Raw genomic sequence first — 22,827 nt, forward strand, 5'->3', positions numbered from 1 at the left:
AGCTGCTAGCCCAGGGGCCATCAACCCAGGGGGAGCTGCTAGCCCAGAGGAAGCTGTGAGTCCAGGAGCTGCTTAAGTCAAATGTTCAAGAGCAGCAAACTCTCATTAACTCTCTCTGGACTTCTTGGAATCTGTGAGTCTAGACGTTCATCACAGTCGTTGCCAGAGCACATGGCCACCCTTTCCCGTGGCGTTTCCTGACACTTCCGTATCTGGCCAAGGTGAGGTGTAGGCTAGGACGGAAGCTGCCTTGTAGCATCTTCTACTGCTATGGAAGTGAGGCTGTCACCGAAGGCGTGGGTTTGTTAGATACATGGTGTCTGGTGGTGCACGGCAGGACCTGTCAATCATGGACATGTTCAGATCCCTTCTGCTGATGTGGTGGTGTCGGGCTTTCATCAGGAACTCATAAGTTCAGTTCTCACAGATAGGGGCCATCACAGTTCCCTGTCCACACTGACAACAGCTTCATTGCTGACAAACTTCCTGCTGACCTTCACTATGACCTCAGAAAAGACACGATTTGCTCAAGGTGACACAGCTATTAACTACAAACAAGGCCTGGATCTGAGTCCACAAGGCTCCAATTCCCAAAGACACAGTGCCGTCACCTCACCTTGATCCCCGGCGGCCTCAGTAGGCCAACCCAGCAACAACCTCTTCCTACCTCTTCCAAAAGTCACCAACTCACTTCCAAATCCTGAGACATTAAAAAACAAACAAACAAACAAACAAACAAACACCAAAAACAACTAAGGAGAAAGGGGGAAGTGTCCACAATTCCCTGCTTTAGATACACGCCCAGTACTTTTTCCTCCAGACTTGCAAGAATTTGTCAGCTGGATGCCTGGCAGAGTATGTGCTCAATAAACACTTTTTGAATGTACTAATTAATGCTGGAGTCGACTATTATTTATTAACAGACCCACAGTGCTATTTTTACAAGGTGCACCTCCGTCTAGCTATGGAGCCTGGGCCTTTCCATGTGACTGTGAGTCCCCACTGCCACCCCATGAGCAGCCCTGTAGTTTGGTTACCCCTGCCAGAGGCAGGCCTTCTGGAACAAGGCCAGGCAGCCCCGAGGCTAACGCCAACAGTCTTGCTTGTCATGGTTCCCAGAAAGAAGACAGCAGTGCTATTTTGGTTAGACTGGTCAGTTTTTTTTTTTTTTAAGAGAAAAATAAAAGAAAATCACCAATTAAGCAAGTCAAATAAGTGTTATTTTTAACTGCACAATACTTCATTGGTTCGCCTACATTTTCTCTTCAACCAGGTGCTTTGGGGTTGAATAAGCAAATTATTATGTGCATAAATAAATATAAATGAATAATTGGTTATGAATTTCTTGCCCCTATAGTAGTCAACGTGCAACTTGGGTTAGCAGAGAGCGAGACCTCACCTCCTTAATTAGGCTGGAAAGGGGTTTCTGGTCCATTAAGCAAGAATCTGCTCTCCGACTGCACCTTTAAAAGACAGTCAGTTGAGGGGGAGAAAGATACAGACAGTATGGTGGCAGGAGTCTGTCTGGCCCCTTCGCGCACCTCCTTGCTCTGGATTTTATGGACCAGGCCAGCCTGGGGAGAGAGGGAAGGTTGGCCATCTTGGAGAGGGACAGCTCTGAAGCGGGGTCAGACAGTCCTTGTCTTGGGCAAGTCTTAGTTTCCTGTTCTACAAGTGAGTAGAATGACTTCTTCTTCCATTTTCTTCACAACTTAATGTGGTAGTGGATGTGGTAGTGGAGCCAGTGGAGGGAGCCCAGAGCCAGGCAGGAAGCGAGCACCAGCGCTAATGACTGTGACCATAAAGGTGCTGAGAAAGACCCACAACCTAGCCACGCACCACTCATCAGTTTCATGGTTTGGAACTTTTTTTTTTTGTACCCTATTGGCTTAACTTTCAAGAACTATATTTCTTTCTAAATTAATAGGATTGGTAGGATTAAATCAGTAGGGAACTAGAATGATCACCTAGATTTTACTCCCATGTTTCAGCTGCAACATAGTCTGAAGAGTTTGTGTCTAAAACTGTCCCCCACAATGGGTGACAGATGAGTGTGGATCCCATCTGCTAAGCACCAGGCCACCTCAGGGAGCAGGAAACAGGGAGCAGGAAAATATGTACCACTTGTTCTATTTTCTTTTGCCATCACCAAACACTTCAGACTGAGTGAATTATAAAGAAGAAAGGTTTCTCCAGCTCAGTTCTAGAGGCAGAGAGGCTCTATCCAGATGCAGACGGACATTCATGCAGAGTCTTAAGGCGATACAAAGTATCACTTGGTGAGAAGAGCTCATCCTGGAGGCGGTACCCAAGTGGCCTTTATAGCAGACCTGCTCTCAGTGTGACCCACTACCTCATCTATTCTTAGCCTTTGTGGTCTAATTAGCCCCTGAAATTCCCACCTGGACACACCTCCGAAGGCATCCCTCCCAATGAAGATTAAATACAGCGAAGGTTTTGGTAGAGACATTTAAACCAAAGTGCATAACATGGAGACCAGATTTCTGAACTCCGTAGGGTAGGAGGGTGACTTGCCAGGGAGAAGTAGTGGACAGACTCACATGGTAGAGCCATCCCAGACTCCAGAAAGGAAAGCCGCAACTGTGGAAGTCAAATACATTTTTTCTCTATTTAAGATCTTGCCAGGAGCTCCTCAAACTACAGATGAGCATTTTTTATAAGCATAAATTCACAAGATTACACAATTTACATGTAAAATGGGGCCAGTTTCCTCCCGAGGTTCATAAAACAGCTCTGAGGCAATTCTAAAGGAATTGTTGCAAAATTGGTTTTAGCATTAGTAATATTACTAGAAAAATACGGAAAGACTCCCATGGCAGCTCCTTCCACCAGAATATACAAGCATTATTTTGCTTTTTTAAAAAAAAATCCGAAGGGTGTACAAAATTATTTTGATCATAAGAAACTCAATACAAATATCTTGCCAAAATGTGGGTGCCTCCCAGAGTCTAGCTGGTTTTCTTTTACATTTGCGGATTTGGGGAAATACAAATGGACATTGCCCTCTGCTCATGGATCAAGATTTGTGAGGTGAGGCCCTAGTCCACTCGTTGTCAATGGCATTGGAATCCCCCGAGAGCTTTTTAAAATAAGAGGTGACTGATCTCACTCCTGCTCAAGACTAGGGCCTGGTAGGCCTGGGTGGGACCCCTCTTTCTTTGAATGCGCTGTTCTTGGCTTTGCCCAGTGGCTGAGGTTCTCAGTCCTGTCTTGGGAGGGTGGCCCCATCTTCTTGCATCAGAATCTAAGAGCAAGTTTTTATTGTAAGTTTCTGGGGCCCACCCAAGCTTGGTAGAACAGGCTTGGCTGGGAACAGGGCTATGTCTTTAAACTTTATCAACTTCCTGAATGACTTGTAAGACATTATCTTTGTTTGAAAGAATTATAGATGCACAGGAAATTGCAAATAAATAAACAAAAAATGTACAGGGAGGTCCAGTGTCCTTTTTTTTTTCTAGTTTACCCCACGGTGATCTATAACATATGCAGGTAAAACTATAACTTATTATCAAAACCAGCAGGTGGAACTTGGTTCATGCTCAAATATTATTCACATTTTATCCAAGTATATATGCACATATGAGTGTGTATGTATAGAACATATATGTATGTCTCTATCTCTCTCTGCCAATATTGTAGTTTCAACTGCTATAGTTAAGTTGCTGGTATATTCATTTCTCTTGCTTCTTTCTTCAAGAAAAAAAATCAGTTATTCTTAACCTTTTGCCTTTTCATACAAACTGTAGAGTAAGTTTGTCTTTGCTTATATTAATTCTTGGGAGGAAAGGCATCACACCTGCAGGCCAGTTTAAGGAGGATGGTACTTTTATGTCTTCCAACCCATGAACATGGTTTGTCTCTGCATTTACATAGGGGTTCTTAGATTTCTTTCATCAACATAGTGTGTGGTGTGTGTGTGTGTGTGTGTTTCTTTGCTTGTTTTGTTTTGATGGGAACTAAATCTAGGACCTCATGAGCCATGTCCAAACCTTCCCTGCTGGTCCTTTTCCCTCTCTACTTCAGAATGTAACTGTCTCTTGCTTTTCTTCCAAGCACAGTAAGCAAAGTTGACACTTCAGCTCTTGATTTAGCCATCAAACATACTTTAAGAAGTGTATGGGCCGAGGGATAGCCTATTACCTTTTACCCATTCTGTGAGGGATAGATTGTTACTTTTTACCTAGTCTATGAGGGATAGATAGCCTGTTCCCTTTTACCCATTCTGTGAGGATTAGCCTGTTATGTTTCACCCATTCTGTGGTCTTTGTTTTGGGAAGTTTATTCTGTTATCATTTCACTTCCCACTGGAGAATCTCCCTCAGTCTTCCTTTGAGGGTAGATCTGCTAGTGATAAGTTCTTAGTTGCCATTCTTCTTAAAATGCTTTTTAAAACCTGTTTCCTGAAATTCACCAGAGAGATAATGGAAAATTCTTAGCTTGTACCACTTGACAATGTTCCAATTTCTTCTGACCTTATGATTTTGACCTGTGTATATGTCCATGTTTGTGCATGTGTACATGTCTTACATATGCACATGTGTGCTCATGTGTGTGAAAGTCAGAGATCAATGTTGCATGTCTTCCTCTATCTCTCTCAACTTTGTATTTTGAGACAGAGTCTTTCACTGAAATTGGGGCTCCCTGATTGAGAAGATTGGCTGCCCAGTCAGGCCAGGGTCCTGTCTCCACCCCTCCAGTGTTAAGATTACAGGCGTGCATGGTCATGCCCAGGTCCCCCTGCCACCCTCCATGGGTGCTGGGAATCTGAACTCAATTTCAGTAGTGAGCAAATCAACTGAGTCATCACTCTGGTCCCCTAGTTTCCTTGGCCTTTCTGTCTGTCTCTCCCTGACTCCTTCCCTCCCTCCCTCTCCTCTCCTTTTCTCCCTGTGTATTGTTCACATGTGTGTAGGTGCATGCACCTGTGTATGCAGAGACTAAAGGAGGGCTGCAAGTATCTTGCTATCACTCCTCCATCTTTTTCTCTTATGAAATGGTCTCTCACAGAACCTGGAGATAAGCCACCCAGCCAGCCTCCTGTCTCCACATACTAGGGTTAGAGAAAGCCGTATCTGGCTTCATGCATGGGTTCTGAGAGCTGAACTCAGATCCTCACATTTGCACAAATTACCTACAATGATTTTGCGAGTGTCGTCAGTCTCCATGACTTCTGCGGAGAAATTTTCTGTCCTTTGAAGTAATATCCCTACAAGGGGCTGTCTTAAAGATGTTACTTTTTTCTTTGTAGCATTTTTCTCCCAGAAGCTCAGTTGTGACATGCCTTGGTGTGTGTTTATTTGTGTTCATCCTATTTAAGGTTCATTTGGCTTCTTGATTTTTTTTTCTTCTTGAATTTTTATAGTCTTTTTTCAGATTGGGGCATTTTTTTTCAGCCAGCATTTCTTTAGATGAAGGTGATTTAATGCACACTTTAAGTCTGAGAAGTCCTGCTTTGGGTAGAGGTGAAGGGTCTGGACCCTCCTCAATGTGGGCAGTGTCCTATAAGTCTTTGTTCTTCTCGGCTGAGAATCTATAGCTTGCTCTGGTTCTCAGAGGATTCCGTGACACCTGCCACAGAGTTTGGAAACGTGTTGGTTTATGGCTGGACTGGGTTATTTTCAGTATTCTCCGTTAAAAACAGTTAGAAAGTAGTTGGTGGCCTTCCCTTCCATGCAGCACATCTGTTGAATTCCTGTGGTCCGCAGACTTCCCTGACAATTTTGTAAAATATGATCGCTTGGTTGAATATTTTCTGAGTACCTAATAGGAGCCAGATAAATCTTTTTTCCTTAAATAATAAAAAGTGTGTGTGCACATGTGTTCTATTGTGCGGCTCACTCAAGTGTTGTGCACATGTGCATGTGGGTGCACATGTGTGTGTAAGCATGTGGAAGCCAAAGGCCAATGCTGGACGTCAGCTCTAGTTACTCTCCATTTGATTGTTTGAGACACAGTCTCTCACTGGGCCTGGGGCTCACAGCTGGCTGGCCTGTGATTCTGAAAATCCATCTGTCTCCACACTGCTCTCCCAACCCTGGGGGTTCTGAGGGCACACTGCCACACCTAGCTTTCTTTACAGGAATATTGGGGACCAGAACTCAGATTGTCATGCTTATGTGACAGGTACTTTGCCAATTGGGCCACCTCACCAGCCCCTCTCTTCTTATTTTTTCCCCCTATTTGGTGATAGAAAAAACGATTTTAAAATGAACACTATTTAGGCTTATGAAAGCTGAGTCAGAATGCTAGAGCAAGCTCAGCTGCTTTTTGTAATTTTTAAATGTTAGTTCCCTTTTACAGTCTGACCCACGATGCTCTGAACAGGTGATACCAGCCAGCCAGTTACACCCAGGAACATGTCCTCTCACACTGGAGCATGCCTGGCCCCGTGGCCCCGTAATGACTCAACATCACTGTGGACAGTTGGTCTCTAGTCACTCACAGTGGTACCTAAGCAGGGGGAAGAGGGGTGACCCAGAGCCAACGCTGACTCCTTTGCCCAACCCACTCACACCTCTCGTCCATTCACCTACTTGGATCAACTGGCTCATCTTCTGAAACTCAGTTTGAGAACCATCTCTGGGAATTCTTCATGCCACCCTCCAGGCACTGACCTAGGCGTCCCCTCTGATCTCACTCACGCCAGCCAGAACATCCTGCTGTGTGCTATTTGCCATCCTGTTACCCACATGAGATGAACACCCCCCCCCCACATACACACACACAAACACACACCAAGGCAGGGACTGGGTCTTGGTGGGTTGGGTCCTCTGTATGTCCATAAAGACAAACCGTATCTGTAAGCACTTCCTCTGGCTAGAGCTCACCGGTATCGGGTGACTGGCTGAGGCTGTCTCTGCTTCTCAGATGCTGTATCTGCTGAACTTCCTTGTACAAAGTTCAGGCTTCCTGAAGCAGGATTAATCACTCCCACAGTCTCACAAACATCTGCTTACCCTTTCAGTGTAGAATTAGTATAAATGTCTTTGTTCTAAAATGCTGATCTCTCACGTTTGGAAAACTCTGCTACTTCCCCTCCATTTTACTGCTGGATCTCGGGAGCCCTCGTTGGTGTATTGACATTTACTGACCTGTCTTTCCTAAGCTGCCTGAGTCAGGGACTGTGTTTCATCTAAATTTCCAGTTCTGGGACAAGGTGGCAGTCCACAAGTGTTGATGGGAACAGCTTTGGTGGCACTTTACCACTGACCTACATTGGAGCCCGTGCTCTCCAGCCTCTATGTATTAACTCCCCACGTATCACTCACCCTTCATTAAAACCACTGTGAGTTCTTTTGAGGGTAGGAGAAGTGGGTACCCTCCATGTCACAGTTTAAAGCAGCTTTGTTTGTTCCTTCCTAGGTACTATCTTGGCCGTCAGATGTACGTTGTCATTTCAGAGCCAGAGATGATCAAGCAGGTGTTGGTCGAGAACTTCAGTAACTTTTCCAACAGAATGGTACGTAGTTTCCTCTCTGTGTATGGCTGGGAATGGGGCCATCCGTATGCATATGGGTGTGGAGGGGTGGCTTGTGATAGTTAACCACAGTCGACAGTCTGACACACGTAGGAAAAGGGAACCTCGGCAGAAAAATTGCCTCTATCAGATTGGCCTGTGGGCATGTCTGTGGGAACATTTTCTTGATTGTTAGTTGGTGTTAGATGTCCCAACATGCTGTAGGCAGTTTCATCCCTACACTGGTAGCCCTAGATTATACAAGAAAGGTAGGTGGACATGACCCTGGAAGCAAGCCAGCAAGCAGTGTTCCTCCATGGTCTCTGCTTCAGTTCCTGCTTCCAGGTTCCTGCCTTGAGGTCCTGCCCCGACTCCCATTGATAGTAGAAGCTGTAAGCTGAAATAAGCCCTTTCCTCTCTAAACTGCTTTTGGTCGGGTGCTTATCACACCAACAAGGAGATGAGTTATTTTTGTTGTGGCTGCTGCTGTGATAAGACACCATGTTCAAAAGCAATTTATAGAAGAAAGAGTTTATTTTAGCTTACAGTTCCACAGAGATTAGAGTCCATCATGGCGGGCAACTATGGCAGCAAGCAGCAGACATGGTGGCCAGATAAGGAGACCTGACATCTTCAATGGAAGCATGAAGCAGAGAGAAAGCAGGAAGTGAGGTGATACTACAAACACTGGAAGCCCTTCCCCTGGTGACATTCTTCTCCTAGTAAGACTTCACAAAGTTCCACAACTTTTCCAAACAGCACCTGTGACTGAGGACCAAGTGTTCAAATATCTGAGCCTCTGGGGGATATTCTCATCCAAAGCACCACAAAAAAGAAGCAAATTAAATAGCTTCTATGGGGGCCGAGGTCTGCTTCTCTCAAAACTTCTCAAAAAGCTTCTGAGAAACACCCACAATGGCTGCAAAGATGGCATTTACGCCTAGGAAACACTCCAAGAAAACTAGAGAAGAGGAGAAATTGGAGCTGGTAGAAGTGCTGAAGCCAGGGGAGTTGGCTAAAGCTGTGTTCAAAGCTGCAGGATCCACAGGACACAGACCATGAGACTGAGAAATACCAAGCAAGGTTAATAAATAGTGGCGGGAGAGCAAGCTTTGAGGGCCTGTGCTTACATCTTTCTCAGGAAGCATGTAAGCTACAGGATAAAGATAAACAATGTCAGTAGGGAAATTAGCCCCCACGGATCAGCAGCAGGAGTCCACAGAGGACCCCTGTGCCAGTTCAAGTCTCCAGCCCATTTCTCCTGCTTGTTACCTCTCATGAAACAATTCCAAATAGAAGAAACGGCGGTGCTTAGTATTGCCCGTATTTCCTCAAAGTGAGGAGACAGAAATTCTAACAAAGAAGGTGAGTGACCTTCATGTTGATTCTTAGAGAGAGTCTCAGGTGAATTAATAAACAGATGCTTGTGCAAATTTCAACAACCACATTATCAGCCATCTCTTACCGGGTCAAATTAAAAACTCTCTCTGTGTGTGTGTGTGTGTGTGTGTGTGTGTGTGTGTGAGAGAGAGAGAGAGAGAGAGAGAGAGAGAGAGAGAGAGAGAGCATGTGTTTAAGGGCATGTGTATGGGTGTGCACAGGCTACAGAGTATGTGTAAAGATGTAAAGATCACAGGACAGTCCCAGGCATCTGTCTATTCTTGCCTTCCACCTTATTTGAAACAGAGACTCTTGTCATTTGCTGCTGCACACACCGAACTAGCTGGCAGTGAACTTGTAGGAATTCTCCTGCCTTTGCCTCCCATCTTGCTGTAGAAACACTGGGACTGAAGACACGTGCTGCCGAGTCTGACTGTACAGGGGTCTGTGGATCCAAACACAGGTCCTTGCCCGCACACAGCAAGTGTCTTAGCCAAGAGTCATCGCCCCAGCCCCACGCTTCACTTACCACTCTTGCAGAGATGGTAGGCAATGCATTCATTTTGTTCGATGACTATTTGGCAACCCTGTGCACACCTGCCATAGGACAGGCACAGCAAGGATGCTGACTGTAAAGAGGAAGAAGACAGTGTCTTGACCTCAGGTCTTGTGAAGGAAGCAGACAGTGGAAACATTTGCAGCACACATGGGGAGCTCACACAGTAGGATGTCAGGGTGATCCAGGGTTCGGGTGGGAGATCTTACTTAAGGCCTCTATTGGGTGGACAATCCAGAGTGGGTTTTTTGATCATCATAAGAACACATGGCTATTCAGAACACTTGCTTCTCTTGCAGAGGAACTGGGCTTGGTTTTTCAGCATCCACAGGACAGTGTGCAGTTCCCTGGAATTCCAGTTCTAGGCGACCTAACGTCATCTTCTGGTCCCTGCCGGCACTGTACCCATGTGGTGCTGGACAAACACGCAGGTCAACCCTCATACACATAAAATGAAAAATAATATATAAGATGGATACAGTGAGCCTGTCCATTTCTCAGACAAGGAAACTGAGACCCACAAAGGTTACATGGCCAGCCCAGTCACAGACTAAGTTGAGGATGGGCAGAGGTATAAAGGCCACCTCCCACTTCAAGTCCAGCCCTCTCTGTACTTCCGCTACCACAAATAGGAGTCTCAGGTGACATTTCTACGTATCAAAACTAAACAGAGTAACTGACCACTCACTCTAAAGCCCAAATGTGCTCACCTTCTAGCCCCAGAACACTGTGCTGAGCTCCGCATCCCACATGGCACTAGAGAAAGGTGGCCACTTGCCACCCCCCCCTTCTCCCTGTCCTTTGATTGGCTACAGGAATCACAGTAGCTTAGCTGCTCCCTGCTGCTCTAAGAATGATGGCTCTTTCACCCGAAGACCCTTGGCAGGTTCCGGCCTGCCGGGACCTGAAAGACTGAGTCTGATGCTTCAGCCAGGCTTGCAAGTTAAGAGGATATATGTCAAAGAGCACAAACCACTGAGTCACACACAAGCGGGCAACAAGGATCTCCGGGTTTCTGTTCTGCTTCCTGAGCTCACCTGAGTCCCCGAAGGTGACATGGGAATCGGAGTTGTGAGTCTCTGTGTGACTTCCCACCACACTGGAGACACTCGCGGGCCAGGAGAGCTGGCCCTGAAGAAGGGCTGCTCTCTGATGGGTGTATGTGGTACAAACAGACCCAATGCACTTGTTGTAGCGAAGACCACTAAATAAAGTTGCCCTTGGTCTCTGTAGCTTCTCTCCTACACTATTTTTTTGGGCGTCTTTGACTTCCTTCCCCCAAACTAGGTTATGGGACCCAAATTCCAGACTAAGCATTTCCTTGCATTCAGGGAGGGGGGGGGAGTGCTCAGGTTTTGAGGTCTTCCCGCAGATGGAAGAGCATCCGTAACTCAGAGGCAATTCACATGTACCAACCTAATCTCTCCCATATAAAGTGTCCCTCCACTCATGCCAGCCTCTCCAGGCTCTCCCTAGTCTCCCAGCATGCCCCTGGATCTTTGCACATGCTGATAATTCCTACAATAAGAGGTAATATAATAATGGGGCTCGTGCTTATTAGCAACACGAGCTCCTAACTTCTTAAAGCCTCTTGTTTCTCCTCTGGAAGGTGGGGATATACAAGCTACCTCACTAGGCTGTTCTTAAGTTAGATGGCGCCGCTCGCATGAGCCGTGGCCCTGTGCAGTGTGCGGCAGGTCCAATGATTGCTCGGCACCCATTGCTTGCTTTCAATGCTTCACCTCCTCTGCACCTTCGCAAAGCCCAGCTGCTCTTCAAGGCTCTCAGATTCTGCCTCTTCCAGGAAGCCTTCCCTGCCTCCTCCCACATTTCCCTTCTCTGAAGTAGACTCGTTCACCTGCATTAGCTTTCTTTGTTACTGATCCCATCTGGGACTTCTAGCTTTTGTCCTAACTCAGTGATTTATTTTTTGAGTCTAAGGACTGTTTTTTTTTTTTCCCTACACCCCCTTTTTACGGTCCAAACACATAGTGACTGTTACAGTTTGCCTGTGGAATATCTCCCAGTGTACCCATATGTTTGATGACTTGTTCCCCAGATGATGCTACTGTTTTGGAAGGCTGTAGAATTTTTCAGAAGAGTGAGCCTGGATGGAGACAGTGGGTCCCTGGAGAGTGGGTCTTAGCAACTAGACGGCTGTCTGTCTCAGCTTCTGGTCTACCAAGATATGAACAAGTAGCTTCATGCTCCTGCCGAAGCACGGTGAGCTGCTATCATTACCGTGGTTTCCCCACCATGATAGAGTTCACATCACTCCATGACGGAGAATCAATCCATCAGAATATGTTATCTTGGGTCAGGTATTTGGCCACGGCAATGAGAAAGGTATAGAACAACGTCTCTTCTGAATCCAAGTGGAATATTCAGATGTCCACAGGCCGGATCTTCTCTGCAGTATGAGGGACGCCTGAACCTGGGGAGTCCCTCATGGCCTTCCCAGTAAGGTGATTCACCGAGACCCATCGCAGATTAGATCCCTAGGAAACCCTGGAGATAATTTTCCATCTGGGGTGACTCTGCTTATCTTCAGCTTTGTCTATGGTCTTTAAAGCAATTTCATATTCATGATAAAACAACCCTAGTGACTCACTTTAAAACAAAAACAAAACAAAACAAAACAAAAAAACTCCACACAGTCATTAGAGTGGGATTTTCTCGCAGGTTTCTGAAAGTCAAATTAAACCGGGGGGTTCTGTGGTTCCCTCTTTTCCATATGCTTATTTTTCTGCTCAAATAACTCAAGGAGATTAGTGAGGCGTGATCCCCCACCGACACCATGCCTCCTTTCCTTTAATAAGGCATGTTTACTTTACTGTTGAGCTTTATTATACATTCACTCGGTAAACATTAAACGCTTACTCCATGCAAGCGTCTACCAAGAGGTCCCTTGTGATACAGAAACACTTCGGCATATTAGTTTGATGCATTAAATGAAAAGGAACTTAAATAACACATAGCTTCGTTTTCCACCGTTGAGAGCCCGTTGCTGCTCACGCATCCCAGTTCTGAGTCACGTAGCTTCAAGGACAAGCTGGTAGAGCACGGCTGTATGAAGCGCTGGAATTTGATGTGAGCTGTGAGCAGCTCATGAGGGACCCGTGGAGCTGAGGTGACATGACAGGGGACTCTAACACACATCAGTTCTGAGTAAATATTGAATCCCCCCCCCTCAAAAAAAATCATTGAATGAAGTATTCTTTTTCAGCTGGGCATGGCGGTGCATGCTTAAAATTCCTGTACTTGGGAGATTGAAGTAGGATAGTCACAAGTTCAAAGCCAGCTTGAGCCATATGAAGAGTGTCTGTCTCACAAGAAGAGGTTGGGAACACAATTCCTTTTTTTTTCCAACCTCTAAAATGCTGAGCTGAATAGATTACAAATGTCCAGACACGAGAGTGACAGCTCTCATGTCACGCTTGCCCTCAGACTTTTTTGTAAGGCACTTCTTGGCTCCATCTTGTCCTTATCCTTCCTCCTCTGTTGGCACTCCTGGTATGTCCTGAGATGGCTCCACTAAACCTTGAACTCAGAGATGATGCCCAAATCAATCTTCTTAGAATTTGTAGAACCTCTATCATCCTAGCAGCTTGGATCTTATGAAGTTTTGCTTAACTTGTATTCCTTCTTTATGTTTTTATTCCTTCTTCTTGGTTATCCTGTACTTAATGAACCCGAGAGTGGCTCGTTTTGTTTTGAGTCTCAATGGAAACTGGATGTATGTCCACACGAGCTGGCAGGAATGTCCACAACTTAGTGACGGATTTATTCTTGGGAAGGGTGATTTGGTCAGCTGGTCTTTAGCCTGTGTTTGGTTGGTCCAGTTGGATAGGGATATGAAGGAGATGAGTCTGATGATCTAACATGCTACCCCGGTGCTATGAGATCTCATCCAAAATGGTAGTAGCATGGAGAGGTTAGAGCTGCAGACACACTGGGTCCTGTCTTGGTTGCTTGGATATGGAGGAGAGGAGGGAAGTAAAGCCATTGCATGCATGTGGGGGGTGAGTACCAGCCCAAAGGCCCTTATGAATAGCTCAGAGGCCACCTCTCTAGGGACAGGTTGAATCACAGCAGTCTCGTCTAAAGCCATGTGATTGATTCGATGAGTGGTTTTATCTTGGACTGTAAACCCCGAGGGCCCTGGCAGCCCTAGATTTAGCCTCTCAAAAGACCGCCTCATCCACTTATCATGTGGCTGTTACAATCCCAAGGATGAGTCACCATGAGACCACAACTTGGCCGCAGAGATGGCTAAAGTCAGGAGGCAGATTAGTCCCTGGAAACTTTATCCCTCTGTATCGAAGTGGCACAGTGTTCAGAGACACCCAAAGGGCAGCAGTCCCTTGAAGAGCTAACAGTCCAGAAAGCTCCATTCAGAGCCACCAGCAGGTCAGACCCACCTGTGCTGGGGCCTTGGGGATCCTGTGCTAATCCACTTACCATAAAATTGTCCCCTTTTAACCTGTCTTTACCCCCACAACTGGTACCTTCCCTCTCACAGTTTTGACAATCCACCCATTTGCTCCTGGTCCCTGCCTGTCCCTTAAAGGAAGCAGCTAGGAAACAGGCTCTCAGATTCCTGCGGTAAGAACGGTTGCCACATAAGCCCTAAGGAAGCTCTTGTCTTTTTGGCCAAGCCTGGAAAGTTGTTTTTTCTTTCCTTCTTTCTTTTCCCTCCCTCCACTCAACTCTCCTTGTACATTTCTTAGGAAAGATCAACCCAGCCAAGCGTGGTGATGTGCACCTTTGATCCCTCAAGAGGCAGAGGCAGGTAGCTCTCTGAGTTTGAAACCATTCTGGTCTATAGAGTAAGAAATAAAATAATAATAGTAATAATAATAATGATATAAAAGAAAGGTCAGCCCACATGATAGGCCCAGAGCTCCGAGCAAGGCAGTTCTTCCTGACAGCTCAAACGTCCAGTGAGACCAGCATCCCGAAATGTGCAGGAGCAGCCTTGTCTGTCTGGCTCCCTCTCTTTAGTAAGGCAGGCCTCTTTGTTTTATGTGAAGCACTTGGCAATGCCCAATGCGCTGGGCATTCTGGGTGAAATTGCACCCTGTGGCCTGTGAGCTTTCCAACTCATTGCTTTAGTCAGAGACACAGCTGGTCCTGGAGACGGCCGTTGCATGGGTTTGCACAGCATGATGGGTTGGTTCATACTTTGACATCATCTTTCTAGGGCCTGAGTGTCTGTGAGGCCCTGGGATTTGGGAACAGCCATGGGGCCCTGGGACACAGGGACAGCCAGGGGGGCCCTGGGACGTGGGGATGACCAGGGCTAAGTGGCATCGATTTGGGTGCTCAAGGGTTTTTTTTCCGCTCAAAGTTTTCTTTGCCTCACAACACTTCTTTCTAAATTTTAAAATGTTGAAATGAGTTTATATTTTTGGTCTTCAAACATTCTTCCTTTTTATATGTATTTGTCTGTGGGAGGAGGGATGGGGGAGGCTCCCATAGCTCACATGTGGAGGTCAGAGGACAGTTTACAGGAGTTAGTTCTTTCCTTCCAACGTGTGAGTCTCAGGGATTGACTTGGGAGATCAGGCTTGGCAACAGGTGCCCTTCCCGGCTGACCCATTGCACCCATCTTGTATCCTGGGTGCTATAGACTGTTGGCTCAGCAGGGAATCAAGTTTACTTTTTAAATGAATGAGTAAAACCTGATTTCTACAGTAATGCTTTCTTTCCCTGACACTGATGGTGGTGGAAGTAGAGAGAATGCCAACCAGGAGACACATGTCTAGAGTTTGGGGGGATGAACTGTAAATGAGCCCCAGAAGCAAGTGCAGCCTCACCATGGGTGTATTCCTGAATATTCCACAAAGGCAGCTGGGACTGGTTATCTTCTTCTGGGTGACAACACACCCAATAAAAGCAACTAAAAGCAGCAAAGCTCTGTGGTTGTTCCTAGTTCTGGGGTGCTGTACATCGTAGCTGGGGTTGTGGGGGTGGGGTGGGGGATGGGGTGTAGGGTAGACACAGGAGCTTGAGGCAGCCAGCAACAGATGGCGAGCTACTCACTTTCCTCTTTTTATGCAGCTTGAGACCTTGTTTCATAGAATGACACCCCCTGAATTTAGGGTAGGCCTTCCACTTCAGTCAACCCAGTCTAGAAACTCCTTCCCAGCCACGCTCAGATGTTTGCCTCCCAGACAACTCTAGGATGCTAACCGTTGGATTGTACAGGCGAGGGCTGACGCTCACTTTCTCACACCCTCGTTTCTTTTTTCTACCATTGCCTTTCTTCCCACGTTCCCCCTCTTCTTAGCAGTTGCCCATCGGTGAGGTGAAAGCCTTGGTTTAAACTGTAAACTAATCTTTAGCTGTGTGACCTGTCCATCTTTTGACCTCTCTGAGCCTTGGATTTTTCCTATATGGGTGGCATTAGGCCGGCCGATTAGCAAAGTGTATGACACAGACAGTTCACCTTGGAATCCTACCACATCTCATGCAGCCATTCTAAGCGTCAAGTGCTGGAACAAGCTCTCTCTCAGGTCCCTTCAGAAAATGTTGTCCAAGCCAAGCACAACAGGCGCTCTGTCAGGGACACCCTTGTTCATCTCTGGTGCTATTCTACTTAAGGGCTCTGTAGAGAGCTGTTGAAAATTGACACAGGAGAGAGGATTTGGTAAGTCCCAGTCCCTCTTCTCAACTCAAGAAGGCCTCCTGCTGTCAGGTGAGGGGATAACAGAAGGTCTAAGTGTGTGGTTTCCTATCCCAAAGTATAAGCCATAGTTGACTAGAATCCAACAAGTGAACACGTCAAAGGTTTCACATAACCCTGAGCAAAGCAGACAGGACCATGGAGAGCTTCTTGTATGTGAGATAATGTGGGAATCAGAAATGTTGGTGGCAGTGGCAACCATGGTACATTATATATTGGTGGTATTCTGCAACCAACTTGACAGGTTTAACATTAAACCAGTTGGCAATGGTCAAATAGTGACCTCCCACGTGACATGGCATCCCTGAACGTGTTTAACCTCCATCACTCTGCTTGCCTGCACTCCTCTTCCAATCCCCGCTTCTTTTAGATGGAGAAGAAACAGGGGCCTATAGGCTCCAAATAGTGGCTGCATCTTTTGAGAGCCTGTTGGGAATCCATGTTAGATAAGAGAAGTCAGTTACCTGGCCTCCAAGGAAATAGGTAGGAGACACAAGGAAGCAGTGTGAGCTGAGGTCAGGGCGACCAGCAGGATACAACGCAGGTGACAATGATATAGTCATTGAAAGATGGTAACCTCAGTCACATGCAGGAAATGGGAAATCTGAGTCCAAAGTCGTTCAGTGGTAGAGTGCTTAGGTCTAATCTATAACACAATGGAATAAAAAGAAAAAACACTAAATTAGCCAAGGGAATTAACTTAGCTCTTAAATTGTGGTCCATGGCTGAAAAACCATCACCAAAGCAACAGATGTGTAATTCTGTTGCACATCACAACAGGCTCTTCCTGAGACTGAGCAAGGGCTCTATCAGGAAAGTGGGCCAAGCTGCCTCTCTCTCCTGCCAGTGATGGCCCAGCACAGCCCAACAAGCTCACTGTTGATTAAGGCCTCTTCAGTGAGAATTGCTGGAGGTTATCCCAGCTCTGAATAGCTACAGTTTAGATCCCAACTTGAAGCCTTCTACTTACATGTGTTGATTCTCATTTGGTGTTTACTGATCTTATTCCAGTCTACACAAATTAAAGATATCTGGCACAGTGTTTATTTATTTATTTTTAGTTAGCATAGAAATCTTGATTATAAAACTCAGTGTGTACATTCAGATGACTGTTAGTCAATTCAAGGTTCAGAGCCTATTCTATGCTTGGTCCCCTTATGCTTCTGTGCTGGTCAGAGGGTCCCTTATGCTTCTTCTCAATGTTCTCATCCTTGTCCCTCAAAGTGACCTCTCTGCTGACATCTATTACCACAGACTTGGATATCCCATTCTTGACTCTTACGTAAATGAAAACTTACAGGATGTGCCATTCTGTCCTGGCTATTTTTTTTCCTCAATGTGTCTGTAAGATTTATCTCCAACCGGGTACTAAAATAAATGCAATCTGTCTTGTTTATTGCTATATAGTTCTCTGCTATATACAAGATTGTTTGTTCCTTTGTTGATAGACATGTAGGTAGTTGCTAGGTTTTCTTTGTTCTAATCAGATTGTTAAGATTAAGGAAATGAACTTGGGAACATATTCCTGGGATCGGAATTGCTGAGTCACGAGAACAGGCATGCCCTTGGCTTTCTTGTTTACCATGTATCAGTTTTCAACATGACTGAGTCTGCTGCAGCCTTGGCACTCTGAGGCGGAGCTCTCCACCTTACCTGTCCTTCACCCTGGGCTGTTTTCCTTGCTTTCTGGCTGGGTAGCAACATATCATTGCCATTTTTAATATGCATTTCTCTAATGAGCAATGATATTGAGCCGTGTTTCATATGCTCACCTGACATTTGAATATCCCCTTTTGTGCCTGCAAGGTCTTTGCCCATTTTTTTAAAAAAAAGTGTTTGATTTATTTTTTCTCCTACTAATTGCTGTCCTTATATGATCTGAAGCTTTTGTCAGATAAATACACTGGGGATAGCTTTCCCTTGTCTGAAGTTTTCTTGTTTCTTGATTAGCTTGTGTGTGTGTGTGTGTGTGTGTGTGTGTGTGTGTGTATGTGTATGTGTATTTCTGAATCCTGTTTTGTGCCACTGATTGATGTGTTTGCCCCAGTACATTTGTATACCCACAGCTAAATTTGTATGACCACAGATAAATATTCTATTATTACAATAAATAGATGGACGCATCATTTCTCCTGACCTACAGGTGCTTTGATCCTTTGCATACGTAGTTCTGAGCCAGCTTGTCTACTTCTGAAGAATTGACTAATCAACAATCTAGAATTCCCAGACCTGTGAGTGTATCATGTAGCTCCTCTTCCTCTTAGAAACACTTTATATTTTTAGTTTAGAGATTTGTACATCACTTGTTAACCATTGTTCCTTAACAATCCAACAGTTATAAAGCTGAGGGCACATGCCTTTCATCCCAGCACTTGAGAGGCAGAGGCAGACAGATCTCTAAGACTTTGAGACCAGCCTGGTGCATTAAAATAAAATAAAATAAAATAAAATAAAATAAAATAAAATAAAAAAGACAGTTGTTGTTGTTGTTGTTGTTGTTTTAGTTCACACTCAACAGTCTTACACTCAGTATTAATTCAGAAAGTATGCTGGCAGACACTCCATGAACTTTCAGCTATTTCTCCATCTATAATAAATACAGCTTTGTTTCTCCTATTCAAAGTTTTACGTATTTCATGTCACTGTATAGTCCACTAAGATTTTATCTCATGATGGCTATTGAAATTTATTAAATATCTCTTACCTGTTGAGATTGTGTGTATTCTTATCCTTTGTGTGTTAACAAGTCATATTTGATTGCTTTTCAAGGTCTACGCTCCTTGAATAATCCCCCCTTGGATCTGATAAATAGTCTGTCTTGTCACTGGATTATACTAGTGAGGATTTTGTTTAAATGTCTTTTGCATCTGCGTTCAGAAGAAAGTTTTTCTTTCTCACAAGTTTCTGACAGATTTGGAATCAGCGTTTGTTGGCTCGGGTGATGGTCGGCTTAAGGTCCAATTGTACTCCTCAGAGCGTTAATCTCAGCTTTGATTACTGCAAATCAGTTGTTTATGAGGCCAATAACAAATACCATACGCAATTGGATTAGTCTAAGTGTGGAAGCCTATGGGTTTCCATCTGACTCCAGATTGTAGAGTTCATCTGTCTTTGTTCTAGCAACCATGAAAATACCCAAAAGAATTATTTACCCACCTATTATTTCTCTTCCTTCTCCATAAGAATGTCTTGGAAGTAGATCATAAATGCCTGTTTCCCACATCTGCAGATCTGTCTCTAAGAAAGAAGAGAGAACGGAGTTACTTTGGCACCATTTGCTGTTCGTGAACTTGTGCTGACTCCTAAAAGCCCTTCTTTAAAAATTTCTTTAAAAATTACTCTGGCTTATACATATAAAAGGTGGGAATGAAATGTATTATTTGTATGAGGGTGTGGGAAGGAGGTCCAGGCAATGAGGCTTCCCTCGGGAGAAGTTTCCAGCTGTGTTCTAGCAGATAAACAAGAAAAGAGCTGGGGGCAAGGGGTCAGGGTGGGGGGACCAAGTGTTCCAGGTAAAGAGATGAGCTGGTGAGAAGGCTCAGACCCTTCAGAGAAGATGAGGTGGTCATGGTATTGGCTGAATGACATGAAGTTGTCTCAAGAACTGCATGCCAAGGATGTTCTAAGTATCTTAAATGTGTCAGTACAATCCTCCCAGTTGCTCAGTTCAAGACTCTTGATGCCATCCTTGTCTCTGGTCTCCATATTAGCCACTGTCTTGTACACCAAAGCCATGGCAAGAAGAAACTTAGGAAGTGCTAATTTTGCCTCACAAGTTGAAGAAAGAGTCTACCATGTCGAGAAGGCTTGTGTTGGAAGCATGAGGCGGATAATCAGAAAGCAGATATAAATACTGGTATTCATCTCTGTTTCTCATTTAAAAACATACACACATATACAAGCACGCATGCATGCATGCGTGCACACACACACACACAGAAAGAGAAAGAGAGAGACAGAGAGGGAGGGAAGGGGAGAGGGAGAGAGAGAGAGGGAGGGAGGGAGGGAGGGAGGGAGGGAGGGAGAGAGAGAGAGAGAGAGAGAGAGAGAGAGAGAGAGAGAGAGAGAGAGAGAGAATGTGTGTCTGGAAATGGTATTACCTTCATTAAGGGTGGGTCTCCCTTCCTCAGTTAAACCTCTCCAGAACACTCTCAAAGACACTTCTAGGTGTATTTCCTAAGTGATTCAGAGTCAGTGAAGCTGACAATGAAGATCAAGGACCACCCCATTCTCCCACCCCATACCACCTATCAGGAAATCCTATTGGCTCTATCTCCCAGATCGCACCAAATCTGTTTCCCTCATTGTCTGGCAACTAACACAGACCACTCCTGAACAACCAACAGCCAACAACCCCACCTCTCAGGGCCCAAGGATTTATACACCCTCTAAAAAGCTCCCAGAATTCAAAATGTCATACACTCACAGAAACTATCTGCAGCTGGTAAAATCTTACCTCTGCTAGAGCATGAGGTAAATCATAGTCAGCTGCTGTGGACAGTCCAAAGCAGCCCCATATCCCCATACCTGAGGTTAAAACAAAAACATATTCTTATAATATTTCTGGTTTTTAAAAAGAAATCAGAATTCCAGAATTGTCACAATAAAGGATAGCAAATTCCAGGCCAATGTAGGCTTTTAAAAGAGATCCTTTCTCAAAAACAAAATGTGCCATGCTACCCATGTCATTCAGAGTAGAAGTCCTTGGAAGTTCCATGGTCCGTCACACACAGGTCACGTGACCTCTCTATCACCCACTCATCACCCTTACTTGTTCCTTGGGGTTCATAAGACACACCTTACTATCTTTGCTGAAATGATTTCTGTGCCTGGAGGTTGACTTCCTCCCACCCCTGTACCCCAAAAGGTTTGCCCAAATATCACATACCCTAAGGACCCAGCACTGAATGATACATTTAACACAGACCTTGCCTGCCCACTGTGGGTAAGTCATTCCTTATGCTTCTGTCTGCCTTCTTCCTCTGGAATTGATGAGGACAGAGAATTTTGTTTTGTTCATAAATGTATTTCAAGCATTCCAGTCAGGGCCTGGCTTATACCAGGTACCCGATAAACATTTGTTAAGTGAGAAACCTCACAACCCTGATAGAGTATAAATAACACTCTCACTGATGGTTTATAGATCAGGAAACTTAGGCCTAGGTAGATTACTCCTAAAGTTTACCCAGAGCCAGACCACTGCGTTATCCAAGTCCAGCCAGGACTTCCAGAAAGCCCCACACTATTCCCACAGAGAAGGGAGAAGAGCTTGACGGATGTGAGGTGGGAGCTTGCTGCCTGGAGCCCAGGTAAAGAAGCTGCACGGTAGCATGTGCTTGTAACCCTAGCGCAGTGGGGTCAGAGACAGGCTGTCCCAAGGCTTGCTGGTCAGTCGGTCTGATTTGCTTGGTAAGTTGCAGGCCAGTGAGAGACTATCTCAAGAAAAAATGTTGGATGGTTCCCCAAGGAATGATACTCAAGGTTGACCTCTGGCCTTCACACGCAAAGGTTTACTTACACACACACATGACCACACAAAAAGAAAAAAAAAAAAAAACAAAGCAAAACAAACAAAAGAGGTTAAAGACCTCGGTCCCTTGTCCTGTGTCTGAGAGGAGGAGAGGACTAGTGAGAGCATTCCTTGGCTTACAAACAAGTGAGAAGAAGTCTCACAAGGAGGAGATGTCTTTTTCTTTTAACTAATGCTAACAGGCAGAAAAAGGCCTGGTGGGATGGTTTGTTGAGTAAAAGTGTTGGGTAAGCTTGACAGCCTGAGTTCAATCCCCGGACTCTACATAACAGTGGGAAGAGAGAACTGACTCTGAAATTGTCAAGCTCACAACGTTATAATACTACAGTTTTAAATTGCATAACAGTGAGGCATCCTTACACTGTGCAATGTCCAAGGCTTCTCACGCCCGTGTTCTCTATCATTTATCTTCGCCAAGGCAGAGTAACACAATGTCCTTTCTTTTAGCATTTTGCCACACACCCCATCGTTGTCATCTAAGGCTGGCATACAGCAGCACACCCGAGGGTCTTGCTTCCCCCTAACTGCAGCTCTGAATCCCTTGATCAGCCCCTCCCGCCTCACTCCATTGTAGCCTTCAGTTCACTCTCCAGCCGAGGAGATCAACTTTCAGGCTTTGGGAAGATCCCGCAGTGTGGAAAAAGGATGGCTCTGATAAGGCTGGAGGCTAGGCAATCAGTTAGGGCAGAGATAATGGTGACCTCAGCCAGGGCTGCGGCCCTAAGGATGGAGTGGGCTGACCTTGGCTGATCAAAGAGATTTCAGATTTGTGATTGATAAGCTTTGAGTGAAGAGAGATGGCCTAAAGGTCTGTGGTTTGGATTAGAACAGGGTTTTCCAACTTTCTTTGACTAATAGTAAGAAACTAGCCACGTGCAACAGTTAAAAACTAGATTTTTGAGGTTGACACACACATAGACACACACACACACACACACATACCTTTGGTACATGAGTTTGGCAACAAAATCCAAATCATTTATGAGACACTCAAGACTTTCTGCTCTATTTCTTGTTTCTCATCTTCTTCTTTCTTCCGGTATTTTCTTTGTTTGGGGTGTTTGTCCTGATTTTGGTTCCAACAGGGTCTTACATTCATACTCCGTATGCTTCAGTCTCCCATGTTCTGGGGCTGTAGGCATGCGACATCACATCCTATGTGTTCTCCCATGTTCTGGGGCTGCAGGCATGCGACA

General features: G+C 45.2%; 1 protein-coding gene across 1 annotated transcript in view; it reads left to right on the forward strand.

Annotated features, from left to right (window-relative positions):
• Tbxas1 (thromboxane A synthase 1) overlaps positions 1-22,827 on the forward strand; it is a 164,891-nt gene that overhangs the window by 54,101 nt on the left and 87,963 nt on the right. Inside the window, exon 4 of the mRNA XM_028768455.1 lies at positions 7,384-7,480. Coding sequence (XP_028624288.1) covers positions 7,384-7,480 — 97 coding nt within the window. The remainder of the gene's footprint in view (positions 1-7,383; positions 7,481-22,827) is intronic.

The sequence above is a fragment of the Grammomys surdaster genome, unplaced genomic scaffold (assembly GCF_004785775.1).
Source record: "Grammomys surdaster isolate TR1022 unplaced genomic scaffold, NIH_TR_1.0 186, whole genome shotgun sequence".
NCBI lineage: Eukaryota > Metazoa > Chordata > Mammalia > Rodentia > Muridae > Grammomys > Grammomys surdaster.